Source organism: Colletes gigas, unplaced genomic scaffold, assembly GCF_013123115.1.
Source record: "Colletes gigas isolate AHSC1104 unplaced genomic scaffold, ASM1312311v1 Colletes_gigas_Sc00007, whole genome shotgun sequence".
Lineage (NCBI taxonomy): Eukaryota > Metazoa > Arthropoda > Insecta > Hymenoptera > Colletidae > Colletes > Colletes gigas.
The window spans coordinates 8,492,615-8,518,669 of NW_025106636.1; the positions used below are offsets into that span (position 1 = coordinate 8,492,615).

The 26,055-nt window shown below is 44.3% G+C and overlaps 1 protein-coding gene across 2 annotated transcripts in view; it reads left to right on the plus strand.

Moving 5' to 3' along the window:
- Nucleotides 1-25,866, plus strand: part of LOC122396035 — a 53,057-nt gene extending 27,191 nt beyond the window's left edge. The window contains exons 1-12 of one of the 2 annotated variants that reach the window (XM_043394102.1): nucleotides 5,071-5,411; nucleotides 18,459-18,986; nucleotides 20,016-20,227; nucleotides 20,300-20,400; nucleotides 20,520-20,636; nucleotides 20,759-20,909; nucleotides 21,065-21,403; nucleotides 21,588-21,683; nucleotides 21,768-21,897; nucleotides 21,974-22,131; nucleotides 22,204-22,308; nucleotides 22,603-25,866. In XM_043394102.1, coding sequence (XP_043250037.1) covers nucleotides 18,494-18,986; nucleotides 20,016-20,227; nucleotides 20,300-20,400; nucleotides 20,520-20,636; nucleotides 20,759-20,909; nucleotides 21,065-21,403; nucleotides 21,588-21,683; nucleotides 21,768-21,897; nucleotides 21,974-22,131; nucleotides 22,204-22,308; nucleotides 22,603-24,813 — 4,113 coding nt within the window. In that variant the 5' untranslated portion in view covers nucleotides 5,071-5,411; nucleotides 18,459-18,493 and the 3' untranslated portion in view covers nucleotides 24,814-25,866. Of the gene's footprint in view, nucleotides 1-5,070; nucleotides 5,412-18,458; nucleotides 18,987-20,015; nucleotides 20,228-20,299; nucleotides 20,401-20,519; nucleotides 20,637-20,758; nucleotides 20,910-21,064; nucleotides 21,404-21,587; nucleotides 21,684-21,767; nucleotides 21,898-21,973; nucleotides 22,132-22,203; nucleotides 22,309-22,602 lie in introns of those variants that run through there. The other variant, XM_043394101.1, reaches the window with a different exon arrangement.
- The last annotated feature ends 189 nt before the right edge of the window (nucleotides 25,867-26,055 follow it).

Here is a 26,055-nt window from a genome sequence, read left to right on the forward strand (position 1 = left end):
CGAGTCCCATTCACAGGATCGAGAGAAGCAGCTTACTTCGACTTGTACGAATGTTCTTCCCTGTGTCGGTGACAAAGGGCAGACACAGACGGCCATATAGTCATCCTAAAATGCTTATCTGACTGGGGACCTTGTAACCCCAAGATTGGGATGCGTCTAGTCGATATGTCACCACCAAATATAGACTGCCAGCGTGATACTGGGGGTTTAGGGACTCCATGCATCCACATTAATGTGAGCGTTTTGTTAATCATCCACTACTTCCATAGAGAGGCTACATATACTTGTACCCTGTGTCATTATGATGGCCCAAGTGCTTAAATCAGATTAGGCATGGGGGGCTAAAGATAGCTTGTCAATCCCGAGGCAATTCCCTAAGAAACTAAGGGGTAACCAATCCTGTCGCCACTTTTGCCATCTCCTGTAGTGCTATTTAAGCCCCGGTGAGACCTTCTTGACACCATCAGCATCGTCTGCGACCTAATACCCTAGTAATCCTTGGTCTCGATAGACCAACGCTTCGGATAGATGTTCCATTCCCCAACTATCTTACATCTGGTCTCGAACAAGATGCTGCCAATCCAACCTAGTACCATCATTCATCAGTCTTTGCCCACAGACCTTCTTTAGACATACGGTACCGGGGTCTAACTGTTACATCAAATATTGATTAGTCTCTGAGAGTGGTAACCAAAAGACTACATTCGACCAGAAATAGGAATATCCTTGTTAAACTTTTGCAATGCCCTTTCTTCAGCGTCATCCACCCAAGTTCTGCTAAACGTTGGCAATCATTGGCGACAATCACGACTAGCGGAACGCAGAACCAGCTAATGTCCATTTAATGACCGCTATCAGTCGGTCGCTGCCGGGGATCGCGTTAATTTTATTAGCGCCGCGTATTCAATCACTATGGGCGACGTAATAGTCGCTATATGGGCAATTTCACACGATAAATCGTTCCGCGAGCGAGAAAAAAATCACCATCGACTTAACCCGTCTCAATATTAGACGTTATGACGCTTTCGCGGCAGTTTTGCGGGCACTAATAAAGTATCTCGTTCGCGCGTTTTACTGTTATTTACGAGGATTATTTAACAACGCGGCGAAACGTACGCGATACCATAATTTTCCGTCGTTTAATCGGCGCTCGCGTCTCGCGGAGGCGTGCCCCGTCTCGCCTCGATTCCGCTCGCGTGAAAAAAGCCCCGGCTTTATTTAGAACCGCGCCGGATACTTTCGATGCTGGAGACCTATCGTCAAGCGGCCCGTATCGCGAGGCCCTCGAGCCTCTTGAAACCCTGCACGAAACGTGCCTTCAAAAATCACGCGAAACATATTCCGGACCGGCCTGTGCGAGCAATCATTCTAAGCTGCCGTTCAATCATGCATTAGCGAAGCTTACTATTACACACACCCTCGAGGTAGTGGCCTAAACGCGGAGGAATTAGTACCAAGGATAAGATCAGGCAATTAGACTATCGTTTGGGACTGTGACCCAGCTGGCGAGTGTCTGATAATGCTCGAAAGACGGAAGATCGTGGAAGGGTGATAAGGAGTGACGGTCAAACTGACTTTAATCTTGACTAAAGTAAGTTGGCCCTTAGAGGCCATTCCCACCACAACGTTTGGCGGTGCAAACTGAATTGGCCGGTCAAGGCCACCAAGAGACTACCTTTCTCCTCAAGCCCTTCGCTCTACCACATCGTTCGGTTACATTTTAAACACTGTAGTTATAGTTGTAAATCCAACAGCTTACGTTTTACATCTTGGTACGAACGCGACCGGGTAGTAGCCACGAGAACGTTGTCATTGTTGTGCTCGTACTCGTTAGGCCCGCTAAGTGCGCGAACAAAGCAACAATTAGAGCGAACGAGGAATCGCCGGACGGGTCGAACGCCATGGGAGGATATTACTTTCCATCGGAGGGAGACAAATCGAATCGTTACTGGCCGGGTTTCTCTTTTCCTGCGACATCGCGGGGCGCCAGTTTAAATATAATTTTCTTATCGGGCCCGGTGAAAGGTATGAATAAAACATACTCGGAGTGCATCGACTTGCATCAATCTCTCACGCCAGGCCGTGGAACTTCCGTGCGGAGAATAATTGGCACGGTATGCGAGCGAGAGAGCGTTCGTTAAAAAAGAAACTAGACGACGCCGGGGATACTTGAAACCCGGCTCGCCGTGAAATTCGATTTTTTCGTGGCTCGCGGAGCGTTAAATTCTGCCCCCGAGCTACATAATTACTCCAAAATTATCGAGTAAACGCAAAGTGTTCGGTTGCTCATCCTTCTAAAGAAGTACTCAAAGATCCGGGACCCCAAAATTCGACTAAAAATCTCAACCTTCCAACGAACGATCTCTATTGATACCAACTCTGACCTGCGCGCAATTAACCCAGGAAGCAGATTAAGACATTAGGAGTACCAAAGGTTCTAAAACAGGGCTCGGAATTTTAACCTCGCGCCGGACGACGATCATCGTTTAATCTTCCATTTGATCGGTCAATTGCATTCATTATGGTCGGCGGTGATCCGCGCGAGATCGAACCAGATCGTAGATCGAGCCATCAGGATTGCCAGAAGTCCCGAAATAGGATTCGATGGAATCCTGACTGCGCGCGAGACCACCCAATTGTCTCGATGGCGACCAGTTCCAAGCTCCAAGAAGTCCAACCGAGCCATTAAGAGCACTAGAAGTCCCGTTACCTCTAGTTCTCATGTTCCCGCAAATGAAAGTATACGGACGTACCTTGGAAGCAGTTGGCTCGCGTGCTTCGCTGATTCACGAGCACCGTGCGTTCCTCCAGGTCCATCATATTCTCCGGAAGGACGACGGTTCTTTTTTCTCCCCGGGTCGAATTCCTTGCCCGTGAGGAAGGGCAAGAAGAAAAAAACTGCTCCATCGGCCGTTGCAACAGCTAGAGCACCGCAGTGAGTCACTCTCGGTGACTGGCTCGTTGTAATTCATTGCGATAATTGAACCCCCACCACGTTCCTCGAGTACGGCTTCATTCACATCGGTGGAGCGCTGACCCTGGGACCAGGCGCCTGTTGCGTGTCTGCACTATGAATTGGGAGTTTCCAGAATCTCAGTCGAGTTTTTCTAATAGAAACGTGCGACTGCATTCCTTTGCTCTCTGACATCATCGGTACACTGGGTGAACCATTTCAATCAAAGCACGTAACGACGAGATGAACTGGCGTACATAATAAAAGAAAATGCACGTAGCATTCAATCTCAAATCGATATGACCTCTATCTATCGAGATGATACAATATCTGTCTCCAATGTTGCTAAAATTTAATATTCCCACTTCTATTAATTCTGTCTTTTCGACTAATTTCACCTACTTGCAACTCCTATTGTTGCAACTTGAAAGACACTAAATATAAAATATTCATATCGAAGTATACTTCTATGAATATTTTACTATTTTTCTTTCGTAAACTTGAATTCAAACCCACCGCTGTTATTATTTAACAGTTAGTAGGAAATAGGAACAGTTTACTCGCCCACTTATTCCAGGTAAAGGTAGCGGGTTAATTATTCATCGAGTTTCACGCTGATTTCATAATTACGATAAAAAGTAGGCCTTCGTTGATTCGCGCAGGTAATACCTGTGTAACAGGTCAGCGAGAAATTCAATTAAGAAAAGTTCTACGTGACTGGTTGGGTACTTGCTTTCTACTATTATAAAATCCGTTTTGTGCCGGATATAGTTAAAAAATCAACGAAATCGAATTAAAAAAATTGATAGAAACGTATAAAGAACGTCGCGTGTATTTCTTCCAAGGAAACGTTATTTTTCTTTGAATTGTCGCGCGAAGATTCTGGATTTTAATGCTCGGGCGTGCATTGATTTATAACGCGTGTTATATAATTTCTGAAAGAGACATAATACTTGGATGTATCCGATACGCTGAGACAGATTATATGATAATTGTAACTGGAGTCGATCTGATAGGCGACATCCTTAATCACAATTTGTTAACCTTCTTGTTACGTACAAACGTTCTTTTCATTTTATGCAACTGCGTTACACTCGTTGAATGATTAATAAGGTCGATAAGAGTGTGCGTTACACCGAACGGACCAGCGAGATAAGTTCTCTCCGGTTTCGTAAATGTTACGAACGAGGAATTCAGAAATTCTCGGTTTCATTCTCTCAAGACGTTCTTGTCCCAACAGGAAGTAAAAACATACTTATCTTTGGTGAAAGATAACAGGAGTTATTATAATTTACGTGACTGTAAATTCTTTATTAAATCAATTATTATGTTACTCGTTAGTAAACGTAATCTTTAATTTGCAGTTTTACGATTCGTAATTTATATTCAATTTCGTTTAATTATAACGGTATTAAAACAATTCGAATGTTTAACGAATTTCTCATGGAATCACAAAGAAAGCCATTAGTCCGTAGCAAGCATAATGGATTAGAAATATTGTGAAACGAATGATTAACGTGAGACGCTTGGGTGATAACAATGGAAAAAATATGTGAATCATTTTATAACAACCCGAATGGCGTATTCATAACGCAGATCTGGTTCATTATGTACATAAATAGTTTTTATATCGCTTGTCTAATGACTATTATAGTATTGCAAACGTGCGATAACATAATTCTTTCGTAATAGAAGTTCCTATAGTAATGGCAGTCATGAAAGGAAAGTGATTTTAATATGTTTCCAAGACAACAGAAAGGATTTGGAATTTTTAGTCCACTATTTGTTGCTCTAAAAATATTGCTATATTTCGTGTTCCATGAGTCGTGCTCTATTCGTTGCTCTAAACATTTTGCTATATTTCGTGTTCTATGAGTCGTACTCTATCCGTTATTTTACGATTTCCTCTCGGAGGATGTTGAGTCAGTCTCTCCCGTCAGTTCATTGTGAACGGCGCTTTACGCTCAATCCCGCTCGTCGGCATTCGGATCCGTCTATCCGAGTGGCACACTCGCTCCATTCCCATCTTCGCCTCTCTCCACAGTGTCTACCTGTTGCTCGAGCAGCGAAGGCTACGCTCTACCTGCTCCTTGTCGCGTTGTTTCGAATACGTCGCATCCATGCACCTGACTTGCACTTCCCTCCGTTTCTACGACTTCCAAACGCCGAATTCTATCGTCGAGCGATCCAGAACCACCTTTGTCGTCTAGTTTTCCATCGTGTGATCGGATCAGGACCGTACGTTTCGCGAACTCGTGTGTTCTTTTTCCGTGAAACGCTGATCAGTGGATACAGTGATCGTGACAGGTTTGATCATCAAGCCCCGTTGCTCGAATCAATTGCTTCCTCCGCCACATCAGTGTGTGAGTGTTCCTCGCGATCGATTGAAATGGCAGTGCGTGTACACGGTGTCTGACGTGCCCCTGGATTTCTTGGAGACATTTAGCCGACCATTTCGGTGAGTAGATTCCTGATATTCTTAAAAATAGACCAGAGGTTTGTTCGAGGTAGTAACCAGAGGCAGAGATTGTCAGTGGTCTAAGCAATGGTAACAATGGTAACAGTAGTATGAAACAACCTCGGACGTTGCATTGGAAGACTCGTTAGATGTGTTAGGCGCATCAAAATGTAGGTTTAACCCCTTTGACCCAAAAGGCTGTTGTTTGAGACTGATGATTGTAGAGTTAACAGTGGAAGGGTAATTTTGAAACGTAGCATTGAAATACTTAGTAGGTAGTTTATTTGCATTTAAGTGTAGCTTTGGAGTCAGTAGGTTGCCAGCCTTTTGAGGGCAATGTTTATAAAACTACTATCCCCAATTGGTATTGGTCAAGTCATTTGAACTGTTAGAGGCTTATTGTTGAGGTATGTAATTGAAATACATAGTGGGCAGCTTATTTGTATTTAAGTGTAGCTTTGTAAATTGGTAGGTTGTTGACATTTGAGCGCAATGTTGATGAAATTAATAATCTAGTTTGGCTGACGTTGGAAAACTAGCAGCTCCGTGACAGGTAAAGGACAGATTACTATAATAAAACTTGGGAACCAGTTTCTGAACAGATGATATATTCTTGAAAAGAGTCATAGCGAGCTTAAGTGGTGGCCTGGTTATCAATGTTGGAAGGCAACTCCGGAACCAGGTAGCTGTTTGGGACAGATAAGACACAGACTACGGACGTTATTGCGGTTCAAGTTTGGAAAGGTAGCCGTGCTATTAACGTTGTATAAGATACTCTACGAAAAGGTAACCTAACCTCCTGGCCAAGTTGTAAATAATAGCTCTAGAAGAGCCAACCATCGATCTGATAAAATATTAGAGAATGTGCTCTAGATTCTAGAGTCCAGAACAGATAGTAGGTTGGTTGTTATTGGACTATTTTGTTGGGATTCCTCTAAAATTAATTATGAAACAGTGTATTCTATCAGACTATCCTCTGTTTACTATTCTATGAGTTGTTCTCTACTTATTATTCCGGGCGTTCTTCTCAAGTTAGTGCTCCATTAATTCTTCTCTATTTATTATTCCATGAGTTCCTCTCTATTCCATGAGTTCGCTCTACCCAACCTCTATCTACTCTGGCTCTATCCATCCCAGCTCTAATTTACTTAATTATACGCGAAATATTTTGTACTCGGAAGTAATGATCGGAATCAATGGGTATTTTCGTAGGACAAGTAAGAATTTCCACTATTATCTTTGTTAAAAATACTCCTTATCGCTAGCACCAATCTGTTATTTGATCGCCCAGACGCCAATCGGGTTATCGTCGTTCAAACATCGACCGGACTGCGTTTCCCGCGCGATTATTATCGTCGAAGGATTCGCTCGCGTGAGAATCGTGTAAATACAGTGGTGGCATTCGTGACACTGCGAATTCGCGGAACATTATCCACGCAAATTCGTCGTAGACGCGTCTAATTGCAGTCGATGTCTCCATGGTACACTGAGCGCATTGTGCCGACTGGTACGTTTATTAAAATATTCGTTACAAACCGAAGCTTGGGAAAATGGGTGCTCGAAATCAACGCCGGACACATTTTTATTCGAATAAACATAAAGACAAAATTTCATTTTCGAATAATTATGTTTTGTTATTCGGAGAATGTTCATTTTTAAATAAGTACTAGTTGCAATAGATCGTGAAGCAATATGTGTAATAGCTTGTTCTTATCGGCGATGATCCGATAATAACGCGAAATAATAAAACCAAGTGTACGTCATTTATGGATTCACGAGAATTGCTTGTTTTAGATAGCTAATAGAAACCGTTGGATTATCTTTTCAGTGAAGCGTAATAACTGTTATTTGCAGTTCCTGGTTTGCACAAACTCTACCCTACGATTAGATTCTGTTGTTCAAATTCCAAAACGACATTTTTCGTTCCTTCTGTCCGGCTAACTTGATATCGTCACCTCCGATCGGTCGGATTATTCTGACGATCAAGATCAATCCCGAAGATACGACCCCGCCATAATTGACTATACTGTACTCGCTGTTCATAGGACGCGCAATTAGCGTAAATGTTTCCGACTTTAATAGAAAACGATCTAATCGTTCGATAATCTTCTCGGACGGGAATTTATAGATCGTTACACTCCTCTCGGCGACTTCTATGAGTTCAAACAGGTTCAAACATCGAATTTAGTAACAGTACCCAATACAAAGGGGATTCACAGAGGCTCGAGACTCGTTTCTAGTTGTCAGTTAATTTCAAGTAAAATCGAGTGCAAAACGAAGAGTAGACGATCTCTAGGGGATCCTTTTCGTTGCATAACAGTACAGCGGTCTGCTGTATAGAAAGGTTGAACCTAATCCGATCCTCGAACGAGCTTTCGCGTTCGGGACAGTCACCAAGTACCTCTCCCCCTCCACGGAGGGTAGACGGTTCTACACGTTGCTTTGTCCCTCGGAATGCATACTTCGGAATGCGCCTCCGTGGGCAGCGTATTTCCGGGTGCATCTCCAGGAACAGATAAGAGGCACAAAAGGCAGCCTGGAATTCCGGGGCAGCGGAGTCTCACGTTGGCGCAACGTGATCCCTGTACTTGTCGCCGCGGATACGTGAGGCGAATGCGATCTTTCCTTTTCTGGTCCGTCGCCGTTTTCTGCTTTTCCGGCATTCCCTGCCGCCGCGACGCTGGACAACTCTACGTGACGTGGTTCAAGACCAACGGATCCACCGGGACCATTAACCGACGATCGAACCGATCACCGAGAAATTTGGAATAACGCCAACACGGGCGAACGCTCTTTCGCGACGCGTGAGACGATTTATAGTGGAACCCCTATAGATGCAACCTCGATACTTCCATGGGAGCATCGTCTGTTGCATTGCGATGACGAGGCAAAGGGATTGGTCACTTAGCAACAAGTACTGTGGTCTTGGTGCGGGTGAAATCCGATCGGAATCATAGTTTGTCTGATAAGACGACCAGAGCTCTGGTGGTGTTCCTAGAACCGAGTGTTTCAGCTCCCAATTAAATCCACATCGTGAAACTTACCTGTTCATAATCCTGACGATCAGTGTCTTTAGATCCCATTAGAATCCCCAGGTCACCTACTCGCAGACTCTAGAGTCTGAGGTAAAAGTGTCTACTAGCCATTAATCTTAACAGTCGTGAAGCTGTCAACTCTTTCTTGTGAACCTGACTCACTGGTAGTCTAGATGACTTCCTTATAAACATTGTTGTCACTGTACAGGGGCCTAGTTTGCCTAAAAAGCATCAACACGGTGACCATCGAGTCTCCGGTGATGTATCGTCAGCAGCAAGTGCTTCAGATCCATTAGAGGTCCCATTTTATCCACTTGGATTTGCTACTAAATCCAAGAATATATCATTTCGTGACACGTGAGATGTCTTATTGATTAAAGATCAGTCCTTAAGGACTTATTAATAATTGTAAGATGGCCGCCGTCAGTGCTCGCCATCTGTTAGTGGTTCAGGAAAGTTGCGTTTCATTCTTAGTTTCCTAGAGGGCGCCCAGTTAAAGGATCGCCCACTAGAGGGCAGTGAATTAAACCTAGCCCCGATGGACTTAATTAGATCATTTTAGTACATAGACAAAGGAAAACATCCTAACCTCGAATACAAGACAGTCATTGTTCCATAAAGTTATTTAAACATTATAGTAACTTTATTATAAGTAATGTTTCACACCTAATGCGGAGAAAAACTTGAGATGAGTCTGTGACTGGAATGCGTGAGGTGGCCCCGAAGGAAGAATGGAAAGGAATCCGAATGACTCATGGAAAAAGATGGTACGCGTTGGAAAAAGCTGCACCGTTAACGTTACCGCGGTGCAACAGCATCCCGTGTAAATAAAAAGGGAGATAACTCGTTCGTAAAAATCGAATTTGTATCCCACGCTCGAAATTAATAACGAAGGAACGTCGAATTAACCGAGCCGAATCGAACGAGATCGAGTGACTTTTATTGTTTCGCGCGAATTCATGACATTCGATCGGGGCCCGAGCAAATGGAAATCGTGATACCCATAATACGCGATTTATGAAAGTCACGTAGTGAAAGTACTTCCTCAAGGGAAGTGTTAACATTAACAGAAATTATATATTCTATGGTTAATAGCAGCAAGTGATGGAATAATTATTCGAGAATATGGAATACTCGTTTCTTGGCTGCTGATCACAGGCATTCAGTGGTTTCAAGATGCAATTATTCCTGGCCAACTATGCTTTGTTTTCCTCCGGTCTTTCTTTTTCGATATCGCGTTTATACATCGCCAATAAAACTACCTAGTTTATTATAGGCCAGCTTGAATGGAACACCGGAAGTAATAAGATTCGTGAACGATAAAGTTCTCATCGATAACTTCTGATGTTTACTGAAGTTCTTTATTTATAACACTGACTCAGGAATTAGTTCGTTGGAAAAGTAATGCTTCTAGTTAGATAAGTAGTCCAATCGAAAAGGAAAATAGAGATCAAGCATCGAGGAATGTATCTTCCTTTATTTTCTTCGGTATAGAGTACTATCTATAACAGATGGAATTAAACAGAAATCCAAAAATAAGCAACAGAATTAGCTCGATCAAAAACCACCAAGTACTTCATCGCTCTATTAGACTTAACACTTCATCCAACCGGAGACCGTGGGTTCTATGGCAAAAGTGTTTACCCTTCGTCGATCTAAAAATAACCAAGCAATCACTGCCCCTCGTAGACTTATCTACACCCCTCTCAATATACTACTATCCTCGAAATTACTATGCTTAAGAAGATGTAGAACGGTGGTTCAATTACCAATTATAATTCACATTTCACCTAGTCACGGACTATGGGTTCCAAACCAAAAAGTATCCACCCGAGGTTGATCTAAAAATAACGAAGTAGTTATCCTCCCAGCGTGAATACAATCTACTGGTAGGCCCGGATGCTTTTACTTCTTCAAATATAATAGAATTGTATCAACCAGTCTCCACTGATGTCCCTAACACCGAGCAATACGTTTCCCAATTAAACTTCCCTCTCCTTTGAGTCACAGACTACAGGTTCTAAAGTAAAAGTGTCTACCCGATGTCAGTCTGTAACATAACGAAGCAATCTACTCCTCAGCGTGAGTTCAATCTACCAGAAGATTTTGCTACGTCTCATCCCCCGACTGTACATGGAATTACTTTACCTGAGAAGCGATAGTCAGCTAGGTTTTCTCTGATGTCCCTAGAGTTATAGTGTCCAAGTTGAATTCCCTGGTAATTGCAGACTCTAGGTTCTGAGGCAAATATGTTTACCCCAGTAATGCTAGTCTGGCGACATCTAGAGCTCCAAATTAGAGATTTCAGTCACCCATCCACAGACTCTTGGTTCTAAGTCAAATATGTGAACCCCCTATGTCAACAAGAACATTGATATTTCACTTGGCTACGGTCCCTTCCTCCAACCACATTCAAAAACTAATTGCTTCGCCCTGTCGGTGGGCAAAATGTTCCAAAGTCAAAGTGTCCAGCTCCTAGACCCAAAAAGACCGCGAAGCGTCTCCATGGACGAAGTCAGCCGGTCCGCCAGCTCCAATGGCGTCGTAAATTCCGAACTATCTCGAGCGCACCGCTGAAATCGTTGCCGCGGCGCGTCGAGCGCAAGAAATCGTCGAAGCAAGTTTCCGGGTACATCGCGGCCAAGATAAGACGCCGAGACGCCGACTGGCTGGGCGTCGAGGGAAAGTCACAGATCGGCTCGTGTTTCCTCCGACGAACGGGGGACAGGGGGACAGAATAATCGGGCGAATCGCGCGGGGAATGGCCGTCCGATAGCGCGCGACGTAAGTGCAATAGTCGCGACCGATAGCAGCGCGACGATAACGAGACAGTTTACGGCCCGGTTAAGTCACGACTCGAGCAACGTGCGTGAGCCCCGGGTATTAGTCTATCGGGCGCTGCGACGGCTGGCACGTTGACCCATTTGCATTCGAATCGCGCAATTAACGCCATCCCCGAATCGACGGGATCCGTGTTTCTTCTTCGGTCCTGTTAATGCTTTCGCGGTCGCCTACTTAACGCCTCGTGCACCAGGCTCGTTTTGGCGCCGTTCCACGGATTCGCGATCGACAGGGAGTGTCCGACTGTTGGGATCATCGGCCCATAGTTTATTCCAGGTATTTCGTTCCTTATGTAAGCAGGAATGGTGTTGAGGCAGACTCCACCTGTCAGGTTATCTAGGTCGTCGGAAGATTCTTACAGAGCCCAAGGATCAATGTGGATAGGCCGTCGATAAGTGTTCTTTGCAAGGAGGACTAGGTCTCACTAAAGTTAGGGCACACAGGCTCTGGGTCATTCGTCTCTCTATAGTGGATTGGCTATTTAGGGGCAAGTATCCAGGTCATAGACGGATCCTCTCTATGTCTATATTTGTAAATAGAGGTTTCCTGTAGTCAAAGTTTAGAAGCCAACTTCATTGGGTGCATCTAGTGCTCCGTGATCTAGGTACCCCCAGTATTTAGAGCTCCGTTTATCTTTAACTAGATCCATTTCTAGAGTGCCCAGGTTAAAGAAACTCGTCTAACTGCTAAACAGTGCCCAGATTGAAGATACTATACCCACGATTCTAGTATTCCTAGTATCAATGCAACTGCCTAAGTGTTCTGTGTCATGGATACAGTTTGTGTGTTTCGAAACTCGTCACCAGATGCTTTCCTTTTGTTTGATTCATCCGTGATGCAAGCAGTAGCGATAGTCTCTCGGTTTTGGTGACTATGCCTCGCACCTGGACACCGTGAACCAAGCTGCACGTGCTCCTCAGCCAGACGGGGGGGGGACTTGGAATGCATTCCTTGTGTCATTGTTCCCACGAACACTTTTGACACACACATATATAGCAATAAAAACATTTTCTCGCTCTTTAACATTCAAATAAACATCGTGCGAAAGAAAAAGTTTGTACCTGCATGGGTTTCCCCGGAATTAATTCTCAAAGATTCGTGCTCCTAGTACCTCGACATGGCGCCAGAGCGCCTATTAGCTCGACGAAACACGACAACTTCATTACCTCGAACAATCTACTGCAAATCGTCTCTGGAGGATGGTCGTCCAACGCATTAATATCCAGGCACAATGTATCGCGATTATAATCCTTGAGAATTGATGATCGCCCCACGTAGTCGCGCGAAGCTAGCGCGCGCGATTTGAAATGAATTTTAATGCAAGCAAATGAGAAGCGTCTCCGTATCGAAAGCGCGAGTTTCTCACCGACGTGTTCGTTCGAGTATTTTCGCTGGCCTTTCTGGTCAGCTTCAATGCGAGCTTGTTAGTCATCATCGTTCCTTGTCATTCCCGCGGCGACGCGTGTGTGTTACGTTCCCGTGAGTCAGAGCAACGTGGCGGGCATACGGACGCGCCACGGAGCAGCCACTCGAGACTTTTCAGCGGCCGTTCGCGTTGCTTTTCGTCAATGAACGGACGTTTCCCTTTCTTTCGGGGGCTCCGTATGCTATTTTTGTCCGGCGCCACGCCGCCCGACGCTGTTTGTCTCCACCGATCGCATCGGAACCGCGCGAAATCGATTCCAGCCGACCGCCCCGACGCTCCACGAAGGGATTTCTTAGACCTTTCGATTCACATCCACCGTATCAACAAACTGCTCAACAAATTCGAAACTGTTAGACAGTCTTACGGGACCACTGTTAGAACCTAGGCATAAACTCCTTTCTACTTCCTGTTCCATCTATCTCCCACTTTCTCATCTGTCAGCCGCGGTACAGTATTCCCTGTCAGGTTGTCACAATCTCCAAACTAACCTGAAACAGCCCAACAGCGAGAGAGGTGAAAGACCACTGTTAGATAACTGATTTACTGGTACGCTATTCTCCGTCACGTTCTCACGAGTTTCTTCCTGCCAGGTTGTCACAAAGTTATGCACACCGGCTCATTGTTCGGGAGCGTAAAAATCAGAGAGAACACCGAGGCAGCGCGGATAACTTTACGACAACTTGACAGGTAGAAATCGTGAGAACCCGACAGGGAATATAATGGTAAATCATTTAACCTCGTCGTACCGCCTATCGTTTCGAATTAATTTCGCTGGCAACAGGTCCGTGATCGCGTCCGAGCGCTAAAGACGCCCGAAAGGTGTCCGTTCCGGCTACCTCCCGGCACATTACACACCCGATCGAACAAAAATCACGACCCACAGCCACCTGGGGAGTTAAGTGTCCGTGAAAGTGTGCTACCAATAAACGACCTCCCGGGAACGATTCACTGACCCGCGGTTATTTCTCTCGTCTCTTCGAGCCCGTGTCGGGCAAGATAATCGTTTCGTAACTGCCGTGTAACCGGGTAAATCGCCACGATAAACGGTTACTTAATTATCCACGGCGGACCGCTGACGCGAACCGTGTTCCAACAGGACCTTTTTGCGGAGAAGCTGACTCGCGATTGGTCCTACGACGTCATGGAACGTGGTTTCAGGGGCAAAGTTTTGTGGGAAATGGTCCATTGCATCGACTGAGTACCGTGGGCGTGAGTGATGGAACATTAAACTGCTTGACCATAGTCTGCCCAACGATGGTAACCTGAACTGACGATTATTGGGTTAGAAGATGTGCTCCTCAAGCTGGTCTGTAGTCTCAAAGCGATTGAAATGCTAATTGAGGATTTGGAGCCTCTATTAGGACCTGGAGAACTAGTTTCGTTCTAGGGTTTTAGCCTCTAGAGCTTTCTGTTGACATTTGATACTCCTTACCCTAGGACCATTGCTCGATATTGCGTATACAACGATGCTGACACAAACTGAGGATTGTTAGGTCAGTTAATAGATTATATAAATCCTTAACCTAACAAGGTACTACTCAATAAGAGAACTAGAGTACTCCAAATCCAGAACCTCGTGTTCCAGAGGCGCCCGGAGTACTCCTGGAGTTAATCTATAGTATCCAAGTGATTGTAATCACAAAGAAAGATCTGGAGCCTCTATTAGGGCCTAGAAAAACTATTTCCATTCAAGAGTTTCATCATTTAAGGTCCCTACCGTGGATACCTCTTGAGACTCTTGAGACTTCCACAAATGCTTTTATGGAAAAGCGTCTGTACGTCTCGCCAGGACTACTACTAGCTTCATTAATGGATTAGGTGTCTTACTGATACCGATGTGCCTCATGGCTATCCATTCGAGATATACATGCTCCCTGTCATGAATGATCGATCACCATAGAGTTTTACTTGATCGGTTGAGCGATGATTGACTTCGGGAGGAGTATATTCCAAGTGATGCTCGGGCGATAGCGTGCGTCAAAATTGATGTTGTTGACGCACTTCGGTTAACGAGGCAATACCTTAGAATCTTGCTTGTTGCACTGTGTTGACAAGTGGAGGGTATGATCGCTTAGCAGCGTGCGGAGTTGGAGATGGAAGAAACGGATAATAGTTATCACAGGTAATGGAGATGTGCTGTTTAAGTGGGACTCCTTCTTACTGGAGTGGTTACTTTAATTGCACGAGTTGTCAGGCCCATTTTCGTGCAATTATCGAGGTTGTACTGTACCCCATGGACTCCCAATAAAGACAGTCACCATTGTCAATCTTTGAGGTTGATGGGTTATTATCCAATCTTGGTTTTTGTTGCGTAGCCCGTTTTAATATCCTCCTTTCTCAGAATTTTGACGTTGCTAGTCAATTGTACCTTCCATATATATTTATAAAGCTAGTTTTTTGTTCAGTATACCTTCCATTTTGATTGAACGATTATAATAATAGCACATTTGACTTGTACTTCGAAGCAGAGACTCTGGACACCCAACCCAGGTCTACTTTTCGTACGATGGATAGGACACCCTCTCGAAAACGTGGCAGAACACTTGGGGAACACCCTGTAGAGACGCACAGTGAGCCCCGTTTACGATAAAAAGTGTAAATGTCAACGTGGCCGTTCTTCACCGTGGCAGTGAAGTTCAATGCACTTGTGCGCGAGCCGATTTCCAACTTTTCCCACGACTGGGACCGAAAACCACCGGCATTCGACGCCTTTGAAGTTTCTTTACAAATTGGAGAGATCAGTGACTCAACGATATAATTATTTTTCCTTTTAAATTCAAAATAAATGATAATTACTACTAAAACAGAATAGCTGATATACTAAAATAAAATAAAAATTAAAATTGCATCGTTCGACCGAATAGAATATTCACGAATAAATTGTACGAAGTTTTTATTCGCGATCTATAGTTGGAATAAAATCGTGTACGCCTCCATTTTCGTCCAACCCGATATAGATTGGCTATTTGCGATATGCTTAATCCTGTCACGGTGATATTGATTTTGGAAAAAAATGGCGTATCATCTAGGAGATGACCCAATACGAGACGGCGTTGTTTCGAGTCGCGAGAAAAGCCGAAGCGTGTCATCGGCTCCTAACGTGACAGCGGGAGGAAGCTGGTGCACGCGAGGCCGAGACGAAAGTTGGTCCCGTTCTATTATTAGCCGAGTTCCAGCCAAGTGCAACATCGCGATCGGGGAGGAACGCATATGGCCAGCAACGAGCGAAGCGGAGCAAAGCGGAAAGGAGCGGAGAGAGAAATGGTCTGCTCTCCGTCTCGAGGCACGAGATCACGCACGGTGTCTCGTTTGGCCATTCTATTCTACGGCTTGCACGTTTTACACCGTCTCAATTATAAATTCACTATCCACAAAAAGAAACCAGTAACATTGCAATCTTGAAATTTTCAAACGATTTCGACTTCCAGTGAAAGTCTCGGATGTGATACCGATTTAAATGAAATTTGGTAGGATGGTGGATTCGTATCTGTTAGAAACGTAACAATAATTCTAACTGCAAATGGCCAGTCAATTTCGAAAGAAAGTAGGCTCAAAAATTTGGACTACCGATACTCACCGATTTTAATAAAATTTGGTAGGATGGTAGATTCGTATCTGTTAGAAACGTAACTATAATTCTAACTGCAAATGGCCAGTCAATTTCGAAGAAAGTATGCTCAAAAATTTGGTTACCAATACTCACCGATTTTCATGAAATTTGGTAGGATGGTAGATTCGTATCTGTTAGAAACGTAACAATAATTCTAACTGCAAATGGCCAGTCAATTTCGAAGAAAGTATGCTCAAAAATTTGGTTACCAATACTCACCGATTTTCATGAAATTTGGTAGGATGGTAGATTCGTATCTGTTAGAAACGTAACAATAATTCTAACTGCAAATGGCCAGTCAATTTCGAAAGAAAGTAGGCTCAAAAATTTGGACTACCGATACTCACCGATTTAAATGAAATTTGGTAGGATGGTAGATTCGTATCTGTTAGAAACGTAACAATAATTCTAACTGCAAATGGCCAGTCAATTTCGAAAGAAAGTAGGCTCAAAAATTTGGACTACCGATACTCACCGATTTAAATGAAATTTGGTAGGATGGTAGATTCGTATCTGTTAGAAACGTAACAATAATTCTAACTGCAAATGGCCAGTCAATTTCGAAAGAAAGTAGGCTCAAAAATTTGGACTACCGATACTCACCGATTTAAATGAAATTTGGTAGGATGGTAGATCCGTATCTATCATAAACGCGACCATAATTGTAGCTGCAGATGGCCAGTCAATTTTGAGAAACGTAAGCTCAAAATTTTTTGGAAAACTACGTGCTAGATATATTTGTGTAACGAAATTGATTTCTGCCTTGAAAAAGAACTAGCGTGTACACAATAATTAACTGAATTTTTAACGTAGAATAAATACTGTATAAATTAGTAGAAAACATAACAGTCGAAAGCATCTTGATGTATATTGGTAATATCGCAAAGAACAGAAGGAACCTCTTCACGCGAAGAGGGGCCAAAACAGTTTTCCGGAAGCAAACGCTTTTGCCCATAAAATGAAAAGAACTGAAAGCCACACAAACAAATGGACTGTAAAATCCTGCTCTGTTCTTCGTCAACCCAGTTAGCGTTTCCTGTTTTAAACTAGTTTCCCTGTTTCCTCGATAGTTTAGGATATCGCGGTTCAACCACTTTGGAGGGAAGCGTTTTGCATACGCTCTTAGCTATAATGAGACTCTTTTTACGTTCGATACGTACGCGCACAAATAACCGACAGCAAATTGGTTCTTCGATAAATCTCGTCGCGCAAAAATATACTTTGCTTTCTTTGCCCGCTCTTTATGAGAGTTGTTTGCATTTGTATCTGCCAGCTGCAAATCCCGAAAGAATAACTTCCCCTCGCTGGCCAGAAGGCTTTTGCGGAGGGCTTCTACGCGCGATGAATGCTTGACTGTTTTCGTCCTTATTATAGAACACGAGAACAGAACAAAATTATCAGTGCACAAAACTCCAAATAGAAACGATTTGAATTATTCATCCAATTTCTATAAAATAATCGTACCGATGCATCTAACGAGTGCTTCATTAATTTAAGTCGAACCCATTCGTTAGAAAGTTTTCTTCGAAAGTAAAAAATACTCTGATAAATCTTTTGAACTGCCTTTTACGTGCAATTGGCAACTTGAAATCTCAATAAAGTTCCGAAGAACGCGAAAGATCGAAATCCAGCCTTTCGAGCGAACCGAATATAAGTCGATACTTTCCTTTTAGATCGCCCTGTATACCGTTTCAGTATGCAAAATGCTATAACGCATCGATGCTCGCGCGTGTTAGTGCGGACAAGTTCATTGCACGTTGATTCACGTCTGCCTCGCCGGGAATTGGAAACCATCACCCTGCTCGTTTGTTTATACAATATCGTTATGTTTCGCGGGCCGAACGAGCAAAAGCACGCGGTGTTTGCTAACCCAGACTGCGCCGTTGTCTGAAACACGATATTCGCAATAAACGAAATTCTTCGTTCTCTTTCGACAACGGGCTAGGAGTTTTTGACCCCGTCGAAGATACAAGCTCTGCAAGTTTGTTTCAAATGTGTCTTAAACGAGACGTCGAAAGCTTCTATCGCGAACTAAAAACGCTTAGATATAACCATTCGGATCGTTTTATCGTGTAAACGGGTCACGCAGATTTTGGTAAGCGATTCCTCTGACTGTGCGATGGTTTTCGTTGCAGGATCCAGCACGGACCTGGTGCCACAAGTACTGGGGATGTTCGACGAGCTCGCGCGTCGCGGTAATGGTTACAGCGATCATGTAGTTCTCCCGACGGTGCTTCAGAAACGATTGAGCCTGGTGTCCCAATCCCATCGGGACTCCATATTCGGTCAGTTCTGTCCCGAGATCACGAAAAGCCAGCCAGAGGACGCGATGAACGACCAGCCGGGAACCGAGAACAACGTGGATGGCGTGGCCGATGACATCGCCCGGGAGAAGGAGGACAACATTTACGAGACAGTGGCCAGCCAGCAGGAAGATCGAAACGACTGTGCGATCGTGGAGAAGCCTTATCGTCGAGAGAGCAACGGACTCACTCCGTTAAGGTACAACAGACGGTGCAGAAATGCCGGTAGACCACTCTCTGGAAGCTCCGTGGCGTCCAGCACCTCCTCCAGTGGATGCAGCAATCAAGGGAACGCGTGCAACGTCAATCCTTATTTGGCGTCGGTCGAGTCTCTGGCCGATACTTGCGCCAGTTCCCAAGGTGAGAGCTCCTTTTCAGGCGAAAATTGCATTTCAGACGCTTAGTAACTCCGCAACAGTCGCTGCAGACTGTATCGGCCACTGAAGGTCACGCTGACCGTCCCCCACCATATCACCAAGCAGATATAACTCCGCCCATTGACTCATAACTCCGCCTCTCGTGTTGCAGAGGAACAAATTACAAAAAGATCCAAGTCCAGAAACAGAATTAACTTCCAACATTAGTTTGCAAGAACCAACTAAGTTTCTTTCGGACCTCCGTGAGGTTTCGTTTTTCGAATTGCGAAAAGCATGGCGAGGAACGGTACTGGAACGAAAGCGAAACGGCTCCTCGTATAAAACAATTTTTGCGCCGAAACGTGTGATCAGCGGTGGTCTTTTATAGTCTTCGAAATGCACGCATTTTCTCGTGCCAGTAGCAATTCAGGCCGCGTAGCCGACGTTTTCCTCGATGATCACGGAACGCCGAGAGAGAACTTTATTGCCACTGCTATCATTACTGTCATTGCTGGTTATTACGCTACAGCGGAGAGAAAGTCGGAGTCCTTGGAATCTCCGTCGACCGATACATTGGGAAACAGATTTCTAAAATATTTCAAGCTTTGGAGCACAATCGTTACCCGCGCGAAAGCCATAAAGGCTGACGAAACCAGTCTAGTTTGCTCATAGCCGTACAAATACGTGCCCGGAATCCATCGGGAATGATCCGTGCACCGGTATAGCAATATATTTTTATCGTTTAGGCTTAGTCAGATTGCACCACGAGCCCCTAGTCATCCGTAACTGCCCGATTGTGTCCCAAAGGAAGTGGTAACAGAGATATTTTATCAATTTCCATCCTCGTGCAGTTGAGTCAGGATTATACTTCATCCTGTTCACAACAATTCATCATAGTCTGATACATTTATCAATTTTTCTTGCATTAACTGCGCTGGCTGAAGCGACTATTGACTAGTCGGGTTCACGTTCCTTGTTGAATTATGATTAATCTGTAGTTGGTCAGCTAATGTTCAATTTCGTGATGAAATAGGTTCTGGAGACAGCGGAGTGGTGACGGTCTCAGAAACGAACTGTCGAATCGGAAACGATGGCGGTGGTCAACGACGAAACAGCGCGGAGAAGGATTCCCCGTTCTACAGACCACGTTACTGCGATCCCCATCGAAATCCCATGGAAAGGGTGCTCCTCGAAATAGTCGACACCGAAGCGATATATGTGGAGCACCTGCGACAAATTATCCAGGTGTGTCTTGCTTCCTATTCGCGCTACATCGCGCGTTACGACTATGAAACTTAAAACTAAATCTGTGTGCAGGGTTACCTTATATGTTGGAGAAACGATCCGGCATCGTTTGCGCATGGAATGCAACTAAGCGACTTATTTAGTAATATTGAGGATATCTTCGAATTCAACAGGTAATAATAGTCTTCGTGTTTTCTAAACAATAGTAAACAAAGAACGCCAACTAAAATAAAAATCAAGTTGACCGGAGTACTGAGTTTATGTATGTTGCATGCGTGAAATTTGATTTCAGAGAGTTCCTTAAAGAAATAGAGAAATGTGGCTTGGATCCTGTTTGCATGGCAAACACGTTTATAAAGCACAACTCAGGATTCAAAGTGTACACAGAGTATTGCACCAATTACCCAAGGTAAATCGCTGAATCTTTGTATTAAAAAGTGATCAATACGAAGATCAAAAGATACTTAAGGGGCCTAGATTTAATCCCTAGTTCTCTACACGTTGGCTCGAAATTAATGCTGTTAATTACAGGACAGTGTCCGTTTTGACCGATTTAATGAGTCAAGAAGAAACTGCAAATGCATTTCGAGAGAGGCAAGCAGCTTTGGGGCACGCGTTACCTCTTGGATCGTTTCTTCTGAAACCCGTTCAAAGGATCCTTAAGTACCATTTGCTTCTAGAGGCAAGTTCTGTATTTGATTCCGTCTCGTTCCAAGCTAAATACGATGCAAAAAAAAATGAAAGTTAAACTTAGTTTTCGACATAAGTGCCGATCTTCTTTCTTCAGCAGTCGCGAAGAAGATTAACGTCTCATGTGCTGAACTGTCTAATTCGCAGAACTTGTCCAAGGAGTATGGGGCGGACTGTGAATTAAGAGAAAATGAGGCTGAAGGGAGGAAGGCGATTGAAGCAGCGCTAGTAGCGATGACTGGCATTGCGAAGCATATTAACGCGATGAAACGAAGACACGAGCACGCCGTGCGTGTTCAAGAGATTCAATCGCTTCTGTACGGTTGGCCTGGCCCTGACTTAACCACAAGTGGCGAACTAGTGGCGGAAGGACGATTTAGAATGCGAGGGGCGAAAGCCCCCAGGCACGCTTTCTTGTTCGATCGTATGCTTCTTCTCACCAAAAAGAAGGAGGATGGGCTTCTAGTCTACAAGGCTCATATCATGGTATAATCCCCATATTCACTGTTCTATCCTTGATCCATTCTGTATCAATCTATAAGACTAGTCTGCATGACTCACACTTTGGTATAACCTACATTTTCAGTTGCATCCCCAATCTAACAAGTTATAAAACTTCTATTGTTCAAAGTAAATGCTACTAAAAGTTTTTGTAATTGTGTGTTCATAGTGTTCAAACTTAATGCTCATCGAAAGCATACCAGGAGAACCACTCAGTTTCCATGTTATTCCTTTTGACAATCCCCGACTGCAATACACCTTACAGGTAAAATACGTACAGTTTCTTTGTCCATTCTTTGAAATCGAACCGTTTTTGTGTTCAACGTTCCCTTGTTTTTATTCGAATCAGGCAAGGAACTTAGAACAGAAGAGGGAATGGACGTTGCAAATAAAGAGGGTGATACTTGAGAATTACAACGCGGTTATACCTTCCCACGCGAGACAGTTGGTCTTGCAACTTGGCCAGACGCAACCCGAAGGTAAATTATACATTTAATCACGAAACTCCGTTAATTGATCGACATTACTTGTATCGCGATTATCAAATATCCGCAGACGATGCCCTCGCGGACAAAGGATCGGGGAAGAAGCAATATTCCGCGCCGCCGGAATATTTAGAGAAGCGTAAACAAGAGAGGGAGAGACGAAGGTCTGAAACTGGGCTTAGGCAGAAGTTTAAAAAAGGTGCCAGAAAGTCTGAGACTACAACCGAGGTAGAGGAACATACTATATAAATTTTACACTCCTTCTCTTAGCTCTCTTGATTTCATCCATGTTTTGTTTAGGATTCTCCAGCATCGCCAAGAAAGAATCAGAGCGAGGATGCTGCCATAAATGATTCTAGGGAACAGGGTATTAGAGTTTCAGAAGGACGTGGGTCAAAAGTCAAGGTATTAAAGCAAAAGAGTTTTACCCACGTTATCCTTTTCACTGGGTGTCATACTACAGACGAGGTATACAAGTAGACACCTTATATAACAAAATTTAAAAATTTCAAATAAGTCTGGAAAAATTATTTTCGGTTGCGGAGGTCAATTACAATCATTTTTGGTCAATACACATACCCCCGAAATCCTACTCACTTTCAAGAAAAAAATTATACTTTGTCTGTGGTCATACATCAAAACATCTTGAAAGAAGGTTGTTCTGTTACCAAACGGTTTTGATGGTTGTTTCTCCTTTAGGATCGCTTCACCGGTTGGAGACGGAAGTCAGAGCCGGGCTTTCAATCTTACGTGTGCCTGAATCAATCCGACGAGGAGCAAAAGGAGGACACAGGCGACACCGGGTCGGCCACGGTCGAGACCGAGTGCGCAATTATCGAGAACGACAAGCAATCGTCGAACTCTCCGCCGCCTGAAACCAAAGAGAACACCGAGCAACAGACCCAAGCGCAGACCGTCGAAGAGATAGTTGGCCACATACTTATGCAGAACCAGGAATTCCAAAAGCTGCTCGAGAAACAACGAACGAACAGCATACTGAACGTCAGGCAGCAGCAACGTTTCAACAAGCACCGGTCAGCTGACACGTCCGACGACAGCGACTCCGAGAATACCAATTACATCACCGACAACTCCAACAACAACAGGTTGGCGCGTCTCAGGGCGGCGCAACGCGACCGACTGGTCAGAACGAACAACACCTGGAACTCGTTGTCCTCGTCGCGGGACCATCAGCCCACGTTGCAGGTGTTCTACGACAACCTGAACAAAGCAGAGAACAACAAACTAGCGGAGAGCAGCCTGAAGAACAAGATCAATCGTGTCCAGGAGAAGAAGGCTCTGTTCGAGGCGTTCAAAAGGCAGAGCATCGTGACGGAGAGCAAGGTGATCAAGACTGCGCTGAGGATAAGGGAAAATTCGACGTCCAGAAGCGAGGAGGTGACTCCAACGCCTGTCGAGAAGGAGCCTGACGTTGAAATCGTAGTGAACGACAAGGAGACAGCCGCGAACAATGTTCAGGAAGCGACAGAACCCAGCAAAGGGTTTGGCAACTATGACAATTTGCAGCACGTTTGGGAGGGTTTGCAGGAGGAGAAGGACTTGGACGGTAACGACAGTCCGATTCGTCCGGCGGTCTGGTTAACGAAACGCTGCGAGGGACTACCAACGTCTCCTCAAAAGTGTGGCTCCCTTCCGCGCAGTTTTCAGATCAATCCTAACTCGACGCAAAACGTGACCAAATCGCGGTTCTTACAGAGGGACGGGAAACCGATGAGCGAAAGGCCTTTCACGATAGCCTCGGACAAGCCGGCGGAGATCAATCTGGAGGACATGGAGAGATATGCCTCGACGTGTCAGCCGCAGGGCAGGATCGCCAAGTTCCCCACGTCCGTTTCAACGTCCACCTCGACGTTCTTCTGTTCCCTGGACGACACGCTGACGGACGCCTATTCCGAGCTTCACGTGTCCTCCACGACCGCCAACATACATCCTGACCATAAAATTTACAGGGCCAACGCGACCGGTAGCGCCACCATATTCAAGAACGTCCTCTCGAGGGCTGGCAATCGTCTGCAGGTCTTGAGGAATACGATGAGCACGGAGACCCTGGAGTGCAGCGAGGAGCTCGAACGGACCAAGTACTTCAGCTCGTTGAGCGCAGGTAAGTTGAAGAGAAAAGGCAAACTGAAGCACTCCAGGGAGTCTTCGTCCGACGTGGAGGAGCTCGTTGGCTGCGCTGCCAGAGCATCGGACTCGAGGGTCCCATCGCTTTATTACAAGCAAGGGAGCTCGAGCCTGGGCGCTCGTATCGCTCAGTCCGACTACGCGGACCCTACGATACTGTTCTCCGAGACCAAACGGCTCGGCCAACTGGCAAACAGCGTGACCAAAGCCGACCAAGAGAAGAAGGACGACGAGGAGAGCCCGGAGAACCGGGAGAGCGAGACGGATAGCTTCTACGAGAAGTCGTTCGAGACGATCGAGAATTACGTGGACGCGGACGTAGACGACGCGTTTCGGGATAGTGCAATATTCAGCGACATAGAGGAGGTACTCGTGACCAGGCCATTCTCGAATCACTGCACGGAGGAGCCTTTCAAGAGCAAAGTCGCTCCGCCGATACCCGCGAAGAAGAGAACAGAGTCGAGCGTATCGGTGAATCCCCCTGCGTACAGTGCGACGACAAAGTGCAAGCCCAGCGTGGCCCAGAAGCCTGACTATTTGAAGATTAAGTCTGTGCTGTTGAAGGAACAACAGGAGTCGGACTCTAAGGTTTACAAGAAGTCACCTGTGACAGAATGCGAGACCTATCAGTATCCCAAGAGTAGTTTGCAGGGTAACTGTGGAGAGAACAGTGGAGAGGAGAGGGACGATGTGTCTGCAGGACAGAGCCAAGCTGGCTGGGTGAGGAAAATCGTGGGCCAGTTGCAGGGGCACGTTGAAACGTAATTTATGCCAATGAAAGTGTACAAATCCTGCGAAATTGAATCTAGAACGCATGAATTTCACGTTTGTTGGCGTTCTTAATCCTTTTGAAATTAGTCGGGGCTAGTTTGTGTCAACACATTTCCAAATTGATCCCTTTTCAACAATTGTTGATAAGTGTTTAGCTTGCTTGATACCACAGTTGTCAGATTAACCTCAAAATGTGCAATGAATTGACAAGTATCCATTAGAAATGAGACCTAACTAAAACAAGATACCTGTATACAATAACAATGAAGAGATGTTCAAAAATACGTGTCCAGTCCAACTCCTGGTTGCACAAAGTGACCCCTGATGGTATTTTTTTGTAGCTATAGTATGATCTATGCCTGTTGGGGTTATGCAAGATGATTCTAAAATGGTGGAAAAAGGTACACATCTTGAAAGGGTTAAGATCAATCTCCGGATCAATAATACTCGCTAGAGGTGTGGCTCAGCCAATGAAATTTGTCTTTCAGTGATCTGTAAAGTACAATGTTTGAGATTATATTTTATTAATACAGCGGAAGGCGAAAGCGAAGATGGAAGATGATTCCCATTCGAGGGTTGTTCGAAATAAGGGTACATAGAGAGTAACATTGATCTAGATGAAACTCAGATACTGTAATGGAAGGCATAATATGTGCATAATGAATTTTTTTTTTTTACATTGTAAGAGGGAATGTTTTGTATTTTGTACGTAATTTTTGAAGACAGTATTTTTGTTGAATGGTCTGATTAAAAAAAAAAAAATATAAAACAATTGTTATGTACACATTACGTTTCCCTTTATATTATTTGTGCCTTGCATGAACTGTTTCCCATGCAAACATGAAGTTCTAGTGTTGAAGTACATATAGATTGTACAACATTGAAACAAATACTGCCGTATAAATTTGTCATATCATGTAAACTAGCGGTAAATAGAAAAATGTTGTAAGTGATAATTTCAATTAACGTATGCCGTATTTAATCCGTGTCATACGTAAATTTCATACAAATGATACAGGGTAATTGAAAGGAGTCTTTAATGCACGTCCAGGGAAAACTTTTAAACATTCGTTTGTTCAATTTCCTGTAAATCGAAAGTGTCAAACAATTAATACGATAACGATTATTAATAACCCTGTATTGTTAACAAAGTTTTACAATGGAAATTCTCTTAATTTTAACGTTGTTGGTCAAGCTGATGTAAATCGATTATCGATATGTCGATAAACGTACAGT